Below are 16,052 nucleotides of genomic sequence, written 5' to 3'. Positions count from 1 at the left end.
GGTGTTTATTTCCCTACACTACACTGTTTGTGAGCATGATAGCTGTACTTTCAGGTTATGGTTGACGCAGCTTGTTTGCCATTCGCCAATTGGCGTTCTCAACAAGTTCAAAACGAGTTCAAAGCATCTCTCCTTCCAGAGAGACATCAGGGACCGTAACATACACTGTTTCACAGAATCATGGCTCTCTCGGGATATACTGTCCCAGTCCATACAGCCAGATGGGTTCTCAGTACATTGCGCAGGCAGGAATAAAGAACTCTCTGGGAAGGCAGTATTTCATGATTAACTACTCATAGTGTGATTGTGATAACATACAGAAACTCAAGTCCTTTTGTTCACGTGACCAAGAATAATAGATGGCTGCATTCGCGCAAAACTGAAAGCGTGAACTAGTGCATTTAACCGTGGTAAGACGACTGGGAATATGGTCGAATAGTGTAGTTACTCCCTCCGTAAGGCAATCAAACCGGGAAAACGTCAGTACAGACAAGATTTATGTGGCAAGGTTTACAGACAATCACTGATGCTACCAAATACTAATTGAGTGTATGTAAACTTCTAACCCAGTGGGAATGTGATGAAAGAAATAAAAGCTGAAATAAATAATTCTCTCTACTATTATTCTGACATTTCACATTCTTAAAATAAAGTGGTGATCCTAACCCGCCTAAGACAGGGAATTTTTACGAGGATGAAATGTCAGGAATTGTGAAAAACTGAGTTTAAATATATTTGGCTATGTAAACTTCCGACTTCAACTGTATTCAATCTCTCCCTATCCTAGTCTGCTGTCCACCATTGTTCCTGTACCCAAGAAAGAAAAGGTAACTGAACTAAATGACTCTGCAACTGGGTCCTGGACTTCCTGACGGGCCGCCCCCAGGTGGTGAAGATAGGAAACAACACCTCCACTTCGCTGATCCTCAACACAGGGGCCCCACAAGGGTGCGTGCTGAGCCCCCTCCTGTACTCTGTTCACCCATGACTGCGTGGCAACACACACCTCCAACTCAATCACCAAGTTTGCAGACGACACAACAGTAGTAGGCCCGATTACCAACAATGACGAGACAGCCTACAGGGAAGAGGTGAGGGCCCTGGCAGAGTGGTGCCAGGACAATAACCTCTCCTTCAACGTCAACAAAATGAAGGAGCTGATCGTGGACTTCAGGAAACAGCAGAGGGAGCATGTATCTATCCACATCAACGGTACCGCAGTGGAGAAGGTAGAAAGCTTCAAGTTCCTTGGCATACACATCACTGACAATCTGAAATGGTCCACCCATAAAGACAGTGGTGAAGAAGGCGCAACAGTGCCTCTTCAACCGCAGGAGGCTATAGAAATTTGGCTTGGCTCCTAAGACCCTCACAAACTTTTACAGATGCACAATTGAGAGCATCCTGTCGGGCTGTATCAACGCCTGGTACGGGAACTGCACCGCCCGCAACCACAGGGCTCTCCAGAGTGTGGTGCGGTCTGCCCAACGCATTACCGGGGGTACACTGCCTGCCCTCCAGGGCACCCACAGTACCCGATGTCACAGGAAGCCCAAAAAGATCATCAAGGACATCAACCACCCAAGCCACGGCCTGTTCCCCCCGCTATCACCCAGAAGGCGAGGTCAGTACAGGTGCATCAAACCTGGTACCGAAAGACTGAAAAACAGCTTCTATCTAAAGGCCATCAAACTGTTAAATAGCCATCACTAGCCAGCTACCACTGGTTAACTCAACCCTGCACCTTAGAGGTTGCTGCCCTATATCCATAGACATGGATTACTGAATTACTGGCCACTTTAATAATGGAACACTCATCACTTGAATTATGTTTACATACTGATTTACTCATCTCATATGTATATACTGTATTCTATTCTACTGTATTTTAGTCAATGCCACTACGGCATTGCTCGTCCAAATATTTATATATTTCTTAATTCCATTATTTTACTTTTGGATTTGTGTATTGTTGTAAATTGTTAGATACTACTGCACTGTTGGAGCTAGGAACACAAGCATTTTGCTACACTCGCAATAACATCTGCTAAATATGTGTATGTGACCAATAAAATGTGATTTGGTGTGAACGCACACAACTCGTTGCTCCCAGTTTACAAGTAGTTTCTTTAAAAAGTTCCCCACCTGTTATGAACACAGCATTACCTATCTGATTCAACTCACCAACTAATCACCAAGCCATTGATTAATTGAATCAGGTGTTTCTGACTAGATTAAAAAAATTGCTTACCCTGGGTACTATTGAAGGTAGGCTAAACCAAGAATATTCCCATCTATGAAACAGATTATGACAAATTGATTTATTTGTAGGATAGACCAACTAGAGCTGGGACGATAAACCGAAAATGATCGACACCGACCATACCGATCACTTATCGCAAGTATTTTACTGATATCGTTCATTACAAGAAATCAAATTTGATCAAATAAGTAGCCTATACCAGAGAAATGTGAAGATTGAAATGAAATAAGTTTGCTAATATGGGTGATTGTTAATGGGACAATTGATGGTTCAACCATTAAACTAGTAGTAGGAGTTTAAAGGATATTTTTTTAAATGGTGGTGCACATGGTTATAAACTTAAACTTATCTAGCTATTTATCATTATTGCATCAATTCAGGCAATGGCGCTATGTTTTTTTGTCCATATCCCCCAGCTCTAAGACCAACTACATCACTGATGACATGAGCTCTAGAATGTTGAAATATAATACTTCATATTGAACATGCAATAATGCCTGGACTCTCAATTGCACCATGCAGATATCGTAACCATATGCAATTTATGCCTAAACAGACAACATTGTTAACATTCAGATAAGACAGATGTATCCATATATTTACAGAAGAACTGTTGATTATTATGCATTATTTTATTTTCACAATCAAAGTGTGTTTATAGTATTAAGGTATGAATCTATCACTTGTTATTTGCACCTTCTCTCTTCCATTGTGAAGGATGAACCTATTATAGGATATTGTCTTATACACAGTGATTTCATATCATCATGGCAATGAAATCTCATTACAACCAGACCAACCAGCTTCTTTTTTTCTTTCAACAATACCATAATAATGTCAATAAGTTGCCATTTTAGAACGATGATGATGAAAACTGTATGGAAGTGACTCCATAGACTACAGCTGTGGCACAGTCAGTCTTCTACTTTGCGAGCCGGTCTGCAGAATGTCCAGTGGTGCTCCACTGTATTCTCATTGGCTCGCTCGCTCATGTGATGCACTCGAGTGTTCCGGATGGTGAAGCCCTGCTTCATGATGTAGTCCATTAGGTGAACCCTGAGGGTCACTTCCTGGTGGTAGTCACACGGTCCAAAAGTGAAGGACACCTGGAAGTCTCTTGTGTCCATCATGTGTTTGTTCCACTTGGTGAAATTTTTGCAGATTCCCTCCAGCAGGGCTTGCACCTTGGTTGTTATGGTGAGCTGTGTGATAATGACGGCCACTGGGTTTGAATACTTGGATAGTTTCCGTGTGCTGGACAGCTCCACCACCTGCTCAAAGATGTCCAGAGGGTAGAGCGGCTTGGGTTCATTGAGGCAATGGATCAACGGTTCGATCAAGTAGAAATCCGCCTCCTTCCTCAGGAGGTCAGTTTCAGTGAAGTCCACAGGGAGCGTGAGCTCGGACGTACGTAGGAAGTTCAGCACGTACCGGAAGAGCGTCCCATCGCGGTCGATGAAGTAGTTTCCCTGGGCGTCCCGCGTTGTGGGAAAATCCCCACGGAACATGGCGCCCAGCATGGAGTCTGGGTACCGCTGCAGGGTTGATAGGGAGGTGGTGTACAGGTGGCCCCCCACATTCAAGGTCACTGGGTTAGTCATCTACAGAGTGAGACATTTACAAATTATACATTAGCATTGTGGAATTAGACAAGAACATGAATATAGCTATATGAATAAATCAAGAAACAACAGCAAGATATGTTGAACAAAAACATCTGGCAATGCATCAAACATATTTAATTCTAACCACTGTGGTACTGGTCAACATACTCATCTCAGTAGCCATCAACATTACTCTTAATCTGCACTGAATTTTAAGGTAGCCTTGACTTCAGGTTGTCATGTGTTACATACCCTATGGCCCCAGTCTCCATTCTCCATTTGTAAACAGAAAAGCCCACTTCAAGAGCAAACCCAGAAAGGCTGCTGATATGATCAGAAACTTAGTGCAGTATGTCTTGTCTTCAATATCACCTGGGAATACAAGTCACAAAGCAAGATATAATGTCATCATATTGACACGGGTGTGTTCAGCAAAGTCAGGTGAGTTGGCTTGGTCAAAGACTGCAAAACAAGCTCCGAACTGCACCTGCCAATTCACGATTTGCTTAAGACCAAACGTCTGTGACGAGTTTATTCATAGAATCAAAGATCATGCTTCACTCAACAAGAGAATCGACTTACATATTGATCAGCTTGAGGTTCGACAAAGCCTGAGCAGTTATTGTTAGATACCCATCACAGATGCCTTTGAACCTTCGAATTAGCAGGGAATTTATAATGTTGTGATTTTCAGGCAGATCCATGTGTGGACAGACTGAGGCCAATTTAGTGATTTCCCAAAATGAAGCAAAGAATGACAGATTTTGAGCATGAAAAACTAAAATGTGTTTTGCAAAGCTAAATAACTAGCTACAGTAATGTTGATGTGACCTGTTAGTACAGAAAGAAATGAGAACACAGTCAAATACATTGCACCATTAACGCACGTACTACATACAGTGTGACGCCATTGATGCAGAAAAACACGTCCAGCGCGAGCACGGATGCAGATGCGCAACCCCACATCATCAACTGGCTAGCTGCTAGTAGGCTATATTGGAAACGTAGACATCAAGAGCAACGATTTGGAGAGTTAACTAACGATCGATGGCATTGTATTAAACACTCGTTTGAAATTGCATTGCAAAGGCTTATTTTGATATGCTCGCTATTGTATTTTGGGGTTAAACAACCAACGTGCCATTAGCTTCTGTTAGCTTGCTAGTTAGCACAAATTACAGCTGTTATATTTAGCTATCTAAAGTGGTCGATAGCATTAAAAAAAACATACCTGTATGTGAAAGGTTACCCTCATTATTTCATCGATTCTACATGTTCGTTTAAAAGCTATCTAGACTTATATTTTGCTCTCATCAATGTTGGCTGCAAGGTGATGAATGGTGTCCTATCACTGTTCCCGATGCCCAGGGTACAGGGTCGTCAATAGTTACCACAGCGACAAAACCATAAACCCCGCCTATTCCTACAATTTATCTTCTTAAAATCTGATTTAAAACCTAACCCTTTCCGTAACCCTGATCTTAATCACACTGCCAACCTTATGCCTAACCCTGACCTTAAATGAACACCAAAAGCACATTTTGGTTTATGATATATTTTTTCGATATAGAGTGGCTTTGGTAAATAGTAAAAACCAGGCTGCAGCAAAACTAGCCAGCTAAACAAATGGACAACCAAATTCTTATGCGGGGTTCACGAAAATTACAGAGCTCTCACTTTTTTCAACATGAATGCGTGCGTTTGATCAAATAAACATCAAACACACACACAAATACATCTATAGTGACTATATTAAAACAAATTTTGATTTGGTCAAATTAACAACAAACACATACATAAATACATCTACAGTGACTAGATTAAAACACATATTTTGAGTGATGATAGAAAAGAGATGGAAGTATTCTTTATTTTATGCACATAGGCTAGCTACAAACATTCCATCAGCATAGTTTGATGAAAATCAATGAAATTAGACACAGGCAGGGTTTACTAATTTAGTCAAATATCATCCAATATTGCAGGAAGAGGAAAAAACAATATATTTGACCAAGATATTACATGGGTGAAAAAAATACCTGAATCTGAAAATATAAGAGTTTACAGTAATTAGTTGATCGTAAAACTTTTTTTTTTTTTTACATTTCAAAGTAAAATGCTTGACTAAATAATAAAACTTCCATAAAGAATATATTTCTCAGGAGCGCTTCTTAATGGTTCCGCTGGTGGTACCCAGGGAGATAATAAACTCCATGATGAGTTTGGCCGTCCGGCGAGGCCTCTCCATCACCACAGAGTGGCCACAGTTCTCTAACAGGTCCACCCTGCAACCGGGCAAGGCCTCCGCCACTACCACAGCTCCAGAGACATCCACCACCTGGAGAAGAGAGCAGCTATAAGGTTACTCTTATATATAGCATTCTTTCTTTTTGATACTATTATGAAAACATGGAGGATCATATGATAATATATGCTATTTAGCAGATGCTTTTATCCAAAGGTTGCATACAATTTTGACATATGGGTGGTCCTGGAAATTGAACCCACTATCCTGGCATTGCAAGAGCCATGCTCTTCCAACTGAGCTACAGAGGACCATGGGAAGGCAGGTAACTGTCAACATCATAGATGCAAAATCCCTCTCCTAAAATTGTTTAATTTGGATGCATATGCCTTCTGTCTTTTGGTATATTTACCTGGTCCTGTTTACCCCAAATGACTTGCAAAGGGGCAGTGATCAGCTGCAAATTTTCCTGTAGGGCGTATCTGGAGTTCTCACCCAATAACTCCATGAAAACTGTGGAGAGATTCTAGATTTAGCGAACCTTGTCAAAACGAGCAACCCAACATCTGCGACTATGACCTACATCTTATAATATTTAATGCATTCTTTGGCATAGACATGACAAATATTCATACAGAGAAAAATACCTCAAAACATTTGGCTATGAGACAAAGGAACAGAACAGAGACAGACCTTCTTGATAAAAATCATTGTGTGGAAGGCGAACATCCACCAGTCCTTGAAGAATCTAACATATGAAAGCAGAAAATAACAACAGTCTGATATCATTTTCTATCTGTAGGCATATGAAAGAGGAACATTAGGTAGGCCTTAATGCTTAACGATGAGTGTTTTTTGAGTTCTGTTCGGTTTTGGTTCGATTCTTTTTATTTATGATTTCAGAGCTTTTAATGCAAATTCCAAAGCCCAAAATAGTGAACATTCAATTGTCAAAACATTGAAAATATTCCATTGTCTCTGTCAGCTCCACATTGGGTAAACATCAATAGAAAATTACTATGAAATAATAAAATATTTTGGTTGTGTATATTACTTAGTTTTTATTTGATGACTTTATTATTTTTCATTCCTTAAAGTCATAATTTCATCTCCTCAGGCAGTAGCAGCCAGCCAGACAGACCATCTGACGTCATCTCTGTGCTCCCCATTCTATACTGTCTTTAGTTATCCTATTTAGCTAGGCTAGCCTGCCTAAATATGCTGCAAAGCTGTCTGACAAAATAATTTGACTAGTTCTTCAAAGTAGATAAAGCATACTTTCACGAACTGTCTCTATCCCTCTCCTCTTTGTGTTGTGTACATTCCTCTCTCATGTAATCTGTGTGTATCTAATGTAGCAGGCATTAAAGTGTATCCGTCTGTCTGAGCCGGAAAGAACAGGCGCAATGGATTATGGTCATTGTAGTTAATTAACATGTTTCTGAACTAGCTTGAATATTTGCGTAATGAAAACTACAACTCCCTCCATTCGTTCAGCCCTAGATATTGACTTTATTCTGCTCTTGAATTAATTGATTTCTCTCCAGAGAAACAGCGTGTTGGGATCACCAAACAACAAACCAAATTAAATTAAAATACTTGAACCGACATCTGTCAATTAGTTGTTTAATAATCAAAAAATAATAATTACGAAATGTCAGTTAATCGCTCAGCACTAGAAGGCCTAGGTTATAGCCTTTGCTAGCAATTTTGAAATATGAGCATTAATCTATAAAATTGTGCTGTTAATATTTCTATTAATATTATCTATTATTATTAATATACATTTTTTCGGACTGTTTTCCATGTTATTTGGTTAGTTCTCTTAAAAAGCACCCTCATAGATATGCAATAGACCTATTGCGCTTTGAAAGTGTGAGTGATGGGTGACAGTATTGAATTATGTTATCATACGACTGCCCATAATTCCCTCTGGCCTACACCAATTGGTGGCCAAGGGTTTGCCTTAGGACGCAAAGGTGCATCATGAGTCAAGGAGATGGTCTGATGATCTTAGTAACAACAGACCAAGCTAGATATGGGGGAAGGTTTTAGTGGGTGGAATATTAGGACAATTGGAGGTTTACACAGTTGCAGCTACAGTATGCTTAACAGTGCAAATATTATGGTAAACTATATGGACACTTAATAATCATGGTGCTTTTTAATGCTAAGTTTACAAACATTGGTTGTGGTAAGTATAATTGAAACTTGGGTATCATTATGGTAAGTGGGGAAATAAGTACACTACCGGTCAAAAGTTTTAGAACACTTACTCATTCAAAGGTTMTTTTTTTTTATTATTATTTTTTTTACTATTTTCTACATTCTAGAATAATACCAAAGACATCAAAACTATGAAATAACACATATGGAATCATGTAGTAACCAAAAAAGTGTTAAACAAATAAAAATCTATTTTATATTTGAGATTCTTCAAATAGCCACCCTTTGCCTTGATGACAGCTTTGCACACCCTTGGCATTCTCTCAACCAGCTTCATGAGGTATCAAATAAAATAAAATTTTATTGGTCACATACACATGATTAGCAGATGTTAATGCGAGTGTAGCAAAATGCTTGTGCTTCTAGTTCCGACCATGCAGTACAATCTAACAAGAGGAAGACCAAGAGGAAGACCAAGAGGAAGACCCAGGGAAAGACCAAGAGGAAGAGATCGCCTCCGCTCAAGCCGAAAGGGAGACGTTGCTGTTAAAAAAATGGCAAAATCAAATGGTCCCCCGTGGCCTATCGCGACCAGGCCCGTGTGATCTGCCACCCTGGCCCGGCCATGACTCCGGGCCCCACAGCCTATGCCGTGTTGCGTGCCCATGACATCGCGTCCACCTTCCACCTGTTCGCCACACCGGCAATAGAAAGAATAATTTTGGACATGACAAATCTGCAAATCTGCAGCGAAAATATGGCGACGCCTGGTGAGCCATGGACGCCACTGACCTGCGTGCCTACATAGGCACGCACTGACCTGCGTGCCTACATAGAGCTGCTAATCCTACAGGCCCCAAGGTGAGGCCGCGGCCAGCCTATGGGACGCGAAGAGCGGCAGGACCATATTCCGTGCCACCATGCCGCTCAAGGTCTTTCACAAGTACTCCAGGCTGCTACGATTCGACGACCGCCAGTCGAGACCCGCGAGACTTGCGACAGACAAACTTGCAGCCATAAGAGAGGTCTGGGACCAGTGGGAGGAGCGGCTGCCAGCTCTCTACAACCCAGGGCCTGACGTGACAGTGGACGAGCAACTGGTCCCGTTCTGAGGTACTGTGTATACGTGTGTGTGTGTATATATGTATGTATAGAGAGGTATTATATGTATAACATAGCACTTATTGTCCCCAAGTAGCCGGTAATGACGCTAATCTGTTCTCCCCGCCAAAGGRTGCTGTCCTTTCCGACAGTACATTCCCAGCAAGCCAGCGAAATATGGCATCAAGTCATGGGTGGCCTGCGACGTGAAATCCAGCTACGCTTGGAAGATGCAAGGCGGCCAGCGGAGGCCCTGAGAAGAACCAGGGGATGCGCGTTGTTCTCGATCTGACAAAGGGACTGAGTGGTCACAATGTCACGTGTGACAATTTCTTCACCTCCTATGAACTCGGACAGCAGCTCCTCAAGAGGAACCTCACCATGGTCGGCACGGTGCGAAAGAACAAGGCCGAGTTCCCGCCGGCGCTGCTCGCGTCAAAGGGCAGACAGGTCTTGTCCTCAAGGTTTGCCTTCACGCCCACCACCACTCTAGTGTCCTACCTGGCAAAGAAAAAGAAGAACGTGCTACTTCTGAGTACGCTGCACACAGAGGCCGACATTAGCGATCTCCGCGACAGGAAGCCGGCCATCATCCTAGACTACAACTGCAACAAAGGTGGCGTGGACAACCTAGACAAGGTGGTTGGAACCTACAGCTGCAGACGGATGACTGCCCGCTGGCCCCTGGTCATCTTCCACAACATCCTTGACGTGTCCTCCTACAATGCCTTTGTCATATGGCGAGAGATCAAGTCTAACTGGATGCCTCGGAAGCGGAACAAGAGGAGGGTGTTCCTGGAGCAGCTGGGAAAGGCACTTGTGAAGCCATTGATCCAAAGAAGGCAGCATCTCCCCCACACGGAAGCGGCGTCAGCACTTATCAAAGCCGTCCAGAGTGCTACGGCTCGTCAACAACCTGAGGAGCCCGCCACTGCCCCAGCCACTGGCCGAGCCACTGACCCGCCCACTGTCCCTGCCGGGGAAAGTAAGAGGAAGAGGTGTCAGCTCTGCCCACCAAAGAAGGACTCTAAGACACACACGGTGTGCTGCAGATGTAAGAAATACATCTGCAAAGGCTGTTCACACGCATACTGTCACACTTGTGCCCATCGGGCATTTAGCCAAGACGGGACAGGGTGACCCGGGGACACGGGGTGTAGAAATAATACGAGGATGACGGGAGGGTCAACAGTCTGATGGCCTTGAGATAGAAGCTGTTTTTCAGTCTCTCGGTCCCAGCTTTGATGCACCTGTACTGACCTCGCCTTCTGGATGATAGCGGGGTGAACAGGCAGTGGCTCGGGTGGTTGTTGTCCTTGATGATCTTTTTGGCCTTCCTGTGACATCGGGTGGTATAGGTGTCTTGGAGGGCAAGTAGTTTGCCCCCGGTGATGCGTTGTGCAGACCTCACTACCCTCTGGAGAGCCTTGCGGTTGTGAGCGGAGCAGTTGCCGTACCAGGCTGTGATACAACCTGACAGGATGCTCTCGATTGTGCATCTGTAAAAGTTTGTGAGTGTTTTTGGTGACAAACCAAATTTCTTCAGCCTCCTGAGGTTGAAGAGGCGCTGTTGTGCCTTCTTCACCACGCTGTCTGTGTGGGTGGACCATTTCAGTTTGTCCGTGATGTTTATGCCGAGGAACTTAAAACTTTCCATCTTCTCCACTACTGTCCCGTCAATGTGGATGGAGGAGGGAGGGGGGTGCTCCCTCTGCTGTTTCCTGAAGTCCACGATCATCTCCTTTGTTTTGTTGATGTTGAGTGTGAGGTTGTTTTCCTGATACCACACTCCGAGGGCCCTCACCCCCTCCCTGTAGGCCGTCTCGTCGTTGTTGGTAATCAAGCCTACCACTGTAGTGTCATCTGCAAACTTGATGATTGAGTTGGAGGCGTGCATGGCCATACAGTCATGGGTGAACAAGGAGCACAGGAGAGGGCTTGTGGGGCCCCAGTGTTGAGGATCAGTGAGGTGGAGATGTTGTTTCCTACCCTCACCACCTGGGGGCGGCCCGTCAGAAAGTCCAGGACGCAGTTGCACAGGGCGAGGTCGAGACCAAGGGTCTCGAGCGTAATGACGAGTTTGGAGGGCAGTATGGTGTTAAATGCTGAGCTGTAATCAATGAACATCATTCTTACATAGGTATTCCTCTTGTCCAGATGGGTTAGGGCAATGTACAGTGTGATTGCGATTGTGATTGCGTCGTCTGTGGACCTATTGGGGCGGTAAGCAAATTGGAGTGGGTCTAGGGTGTCAGGTAGGTTGGAGGTGATATGATCCTTGACTAGTCTCTCAAAGCACTTCATGATGACGGAAGTGAGTGCTACGGGGCGATAGTCATTTAGCTCAGTTACCTTCGCTTTCTTAGGAACAGGAACAATGGTGGCCCTCTTGAAGCATGTGGGAACAGCAGACTGGGATAGGGATTGATTGAACATGTCCGTAAACACACCAGCCAGCTGGTCTGAGTATTGCTCTGAGGATGCGGCTAGGGATGCCGTCTGGGCCGGCAGCTTTGTGACGGTTAACACGTTTAAATGTTTTGCTCCCTTTGGCTGCGGTGAAGGAGAGTCCGCAGGTTTTGGTAGCGGTCCGTGTCGGTGGCACTGTATTGTCCTCAAAGCGAGCGAAGAAGTTGTTTAGTTTGTCTGGGAGCAAGACATTGGGGTCCGCAACGGGGCTGGTTTTCTTTTTGTAGTCCGTGATTGACTGTAGACCCTGCCACATTCCTCTCATGTCTGAGCCTTTGAATTGCGACTCTATGTCTCTATACTGACACTTAGCTTGTTTGATTGCCTTGCGGAGGGAATAGCTACACTGTTTGTATTCGGGTCATGTTTCCGGTCGCCTTGCCCTGATTAAAAGCAGTGGTTCGCGCTTTCAGTTTTGCGCGAATGCTGCCATCAATCCACGGTTTCTGGTTGGGGAATGTTTTAATAGTCGCTGTTGGTACAACATCACCGATGCACTTGCTAATAAACTCGCTCAATCAGCGTATACATCGATGTTGTTGTTCGACGCTATCCGGAACATATCCCAGTCCACGTGATCGAAGCAATCTTGAAGCGTGGAATCAGATTGGTCAGACCAGCGTTGAACAGACCTGAGCATGGGCGTTTCCTGTTTTAGTTTCTGTCTATAGGCTGGGAGCAACAATATGGAGTAGTGGTCAGATTTGCCGAAAGCAGGGCGAGGGATGGCTTTGTATGCGTATTTTCCAGATTGACTGACCAACATGTCTTAAAGTAGTGATTTACTGTCGTTTCACTTTGCTTATTTGAGCTGTTCTTGCCATAATATGGACTTGGTCTTTTACCAAATAGGGCTATCTTCTGTATACCACCCCTACCTTGTCACAACACAACTGATTGGCTCGAACACACCTCTTTTCGTAAACATCCGTTGAATTGTAAAATATTTTATTTCATGAAATCACAAGTGCAATATACCAAAACACAGCTTAGCTTGTTGTTAATCCACCTGTCGTGTCAGATTTTGAAAATATGCTTTACAGCGAAAGCAATCCAAGCGTTTGTGTGAGTTTATCGATCACTAGATAAAACATTACAAACACCTAGCAGCAATTGGTCACGAAAGTCAGAAAAGCAATAAAATGAATCGCTTACCTTTGATGATCTTCGGATGTTTGCACTCCCGAGACTACTAGTTACACAATAAATGTTCCTTTTGTTCGATAAAGATAATTTTTATATCCAAAAACCTCCATTTTGTTGGCGCGTTATGTTCAGTAATCCACAGGCTCAGGCAGGTCATGAAGGGCAGACGAAAATTCCAAATAGTATCCGTAAAGTTCGTAGAAACATGTCAAACAATTTTTCTAATCAATCCTCAGGTTGTTTTTAACATAAATAATCGATAATATTTAAACCGGACGGTAAACTGTTCAATACAAGAGATAAAGAAAATGTCGAGCTACCACTTTCGCACGCATTAACTAATCGAAGGACATCTGGCTATCCACTGACGCGATTTGATAAATCTCGCTCATTTTTCAGAATAAAAGCTTGAACCTATGTCTAAAGACTGTTCACACCCTGTGGAAGACATAGGAAAATGAATCTGGTTGATATCCCTTTAATGGAGGAAAGGCAGGCAATGGAACAGGGATTTTTCAAAATAAGAGGCACTTCCGGGTTGGATTTCCTCAGGTTTTTGCCTGCAAAATCAGTTCTGTTATACTCACAGACAATATTTTGACAGTTTTGGAAACTTTAGAGTGTTTTCTATCCTAAAAATCTGTCAATTATATGCATTTCTAGCATCTGGGCCTGAGAAATTAGGCAGCTTACATTGGGAACGTTATTTTTCCAAACATAAAAATACTGCCCTCTAGCTTCAAGAGGTTATTAGAAGGAAAGAAATTCCACAAATTAACTTGTAACAAGGTACACCTGTTAATTGAAATGCATTCCAGTGACTGTCTCATGAAGCTGGTTGAGATAAATAAGTACAAATGTGCCTTTATTTAAGTCAGTTAAGAACAAATGCTTATTTTACAATGACAGCCTACCGGCCAAACCCTCCCTAACCCCCTTAGACTGCTGCGCCACTCGGGAATGCCAAGTAGGCACAACACTGTCATCAAGGCAAATGGTGGGGGATGGGTTACATTTTTTTTTTTTTAAATAAAGTAGGCCTAGACCTATGGATCAGTCTGATTACTCCACCTGTCGAGGGATCTTAAAGCGGACATGGGAGCAAAGCCTGAGCATATCCTCCATCTCCTCGGCGTGGACGGAATCAGTGGGATGCTCAGAGTGTAATGGCTGTGCTCAAGGTCCTGCAGATGATTGTCAAATTTTGTCTCACAGGGTATCGCTATACCTAGGGGGTGAAGACATATTGATACTTTTTTTCTGATCAGACTGATTTTTCCCTGAATCTCTCTCTCTCTCTCACACACACACACACACACACACACACACACACACACACACACACACACACACACCACACCCACACACCACACACACACACACACACACACACACACACACACACACACACACACACACACAGTGATTTCGCAATATTGTGATAATGTGTGACTGACCTGCTGGACAGATAAGGATGATGCTACAGATTTCGGAGGGGAAGCTGGCTGCGTACACCCCTGCCACATTGCCCCCCATGGAGGTCCCGACCAGATGGAAGGGCTTCCTGTTCAGTCGAACGTTCTCCACAAACTGCATAAGGAGTACAAAATAGAAACTCTGATGCTACGACACGTGGTTACTTATTGTGACATAACTTAAGACAACTCTTCTTGTCCCCATTCGTGGTCACCAATGCAATCTTTGATTATCTTTCATGCTGTGTATCGGGTGAGCGTATGTTGTTCCGATGTGGTGACAGGACCAAGACCCACCTGATGAATCCTCTTGACCTGGCCTTGGATGGAGTAGTCCTCTGAGTTGGTACGAGTGGTTCCCTCATGGCCAGGCATATCCACGCACAGTATGTGCAGGTGTTTGGGTAGATACTGCATGCCATAGATACATGTCACAAAACTTGATATTTACCTTTTTATGGGAATCAACTATACACGCTAATACCTACTATTACAGTAGTAAAGATAAACCTACATTTGTCCACAACTACTTTACCAGCCCACATAATACTAGGTGATTTATGGATTATGTTACCTTGACCATAGTGAGCCATGTGTCTTTGTGAGCAGAGAAACCATGTAGCATGAGGATGGATGGTCTGAACCCTGGCTTCCCTCTGTAAGAGTAACAGAAGCGGTACCCCCCACAGTCTGCATAGCGCACCTGTAGACCCAGGGTCCTCCTCCAGTACCTATTGAGGAATTGATAAATACTGTTTCTCTTTCTCTCTGAGTCTCTCTCTGCAACATGTAGAGAGATGAGTGTTCTGCTCTTTTACTGTTTCTATTTTGGATTTCCCTTTTAGCAAGAGCAAGAATGTCTTTAGAGCTTTGTTATGACTCATGCTGCATGTTGCACCTGAGCAGGAAAAAGAGACGTGAATCTGACTGTGGTGTAGCGCAGGATGTGGTTATAGGGGTACTGAAGGCTAGAATCAAGCTTTTCTACTATTATAGTGCAGTTTATTCAGTGGTGGGTGGGATCTCTTTTATGCAGATGTCTAAAGGAGGTGAAAAGGGTACAAAAAATTATCTCTCCCTTTAGCAACCTTCCTTTCTAATCCATAAAACTGTCTATAAGAATTTGACACCACACAAGAGGAGTGAAATACAGCACTATACCTTACCAGTAATATATTTTGATGAGGGCTGAGGGCCAGAGGATAAAAGAGGCCACAAAAGACAGAATAGGAATGGCCAACGTTGCACCAGCAAGGACCAACAAGTTCACCATATCTAAATCCGCGGCCATGGCTCCCCTGTTCGAAATCAACACACACGCTGTTATACACATTATGCCTACTGTATAGTTATGGGTTAGTACCAGTAGTTCTGATTTGACCTTCCCTGGGGGGGGGGGGGTAAAATATCAGGGGAGGGACATGGGATAATATGTAGTAGGCCTAATCAATTTAATCCTACTAAAATGGCTATAAAATGTGTAATAAATGAAGAAAGAAACTTACTTGATATGTGTTTTTTATTCTCTTTGAATAACTGTCATGGGTCGGTTTAGTATGGGAATCTACCAGAAGAGCTCAATC

At 43.3% G+C, this 16,052-nt stretch overlaps 2 protein-coding genes and 1 pseudogene across 4 annotated transcripts; 1 reads left to right on the top strand and 2 right to left on the bottom strand.

The window, feature by feature from the left end:
- Positions 1-2,389: 2,389 nt before the first annotated feature.
- kctd6b (potassium channel tetramerization domain containing 6b) lies at positions 2,390-5,349 on the bottom strand. Of its 3 annotated transcripts, XM_024006276.2 has the most exons (4): positions 5,099-5,336; positions 4,450-4,698; positions 4,120-4,239; positions 2,390-3,864 (listed from the first exon to the last, which is right to left on the bottom strand). In XM_024006276.2, the coding sequence occupies exons 3-4, from the start codon at positions 4,144-4,146 to the stop codon at positions 3,178-3,180; spliced, it is 714 nt and encodes a 237-aa protein (XP_023862044.1). In that variant the 5' UTR covers positions 4,147-4,239; positions 4,450-4,698; positions 5,099-5,336; the 3' UTR covers positions 2,390-3,177. The 3 variants fall into 3 exon arrangements, with proteins under 3 accessions (XP_023862044.1, XP_023862045.1, XP_023862049.1); XM_024006277.2 differs by lacking the exon at positions 4,450-4,698 and having other exon boundaries at positions 5,099-5,335; XM_024006281.2 differs by lacking the exons at positions 4,120-4,239; positions 4,450-4,698 and having other exon boundaries at positions 5,099-5,349.
- A 363-nt stretch (positions 5,350-5,712) lies between these two features.
- Positions 5,713-15,761, bottom strand: abhd6b (abhydrolase domain containing 6, acylglycerol lipase b). Its single transcript, XM_070447824.1, is given in 9 exon segments — positions 5,713-6,205; positions 6,525-6,625; positions 6,806-6,860; positions 14,066-14,124; positions 14,127-14,222; positions 14,452-14,584; positions 14,767-14,880; positions 15,044-15,200; positions 15,636-15,761. Coding segments are annotated over 9 exon segments (1,020 nt in total). The 5' UTR covers position 15,761; the 3' UTR covers positions 5,713-6,025.
- On the top strand, positions 8,869-10,519 carry LOC139029070 (piggyBac transposable element-derived protein 4-like; annotated as a pseudogene).
- Positions 15,762-16,052: the final 291 nt, after the last annotated feature.

This window comes from Salvelinus sp. IW2-2015, linkage group LG17 (genome assembly GCF_002910315.2).
Source record: "Salvelinus sp. IW2-2015 linkage group LG17, ASM291031v2, whole genome shotgun sequence".
NCBI classification, from domain to species: domain Eukaryota; kingdom Metazoa; phylum Chordata; class Actinopteri; order Salmoniformes; family Salmonidae; genus Salvelinus; species Salvelinus sp. IW2-2015.
Note: the sequence above shows the minus strand (reverse complement) of the source record. Positions and strands in the feature narration are given on the sequence as shown.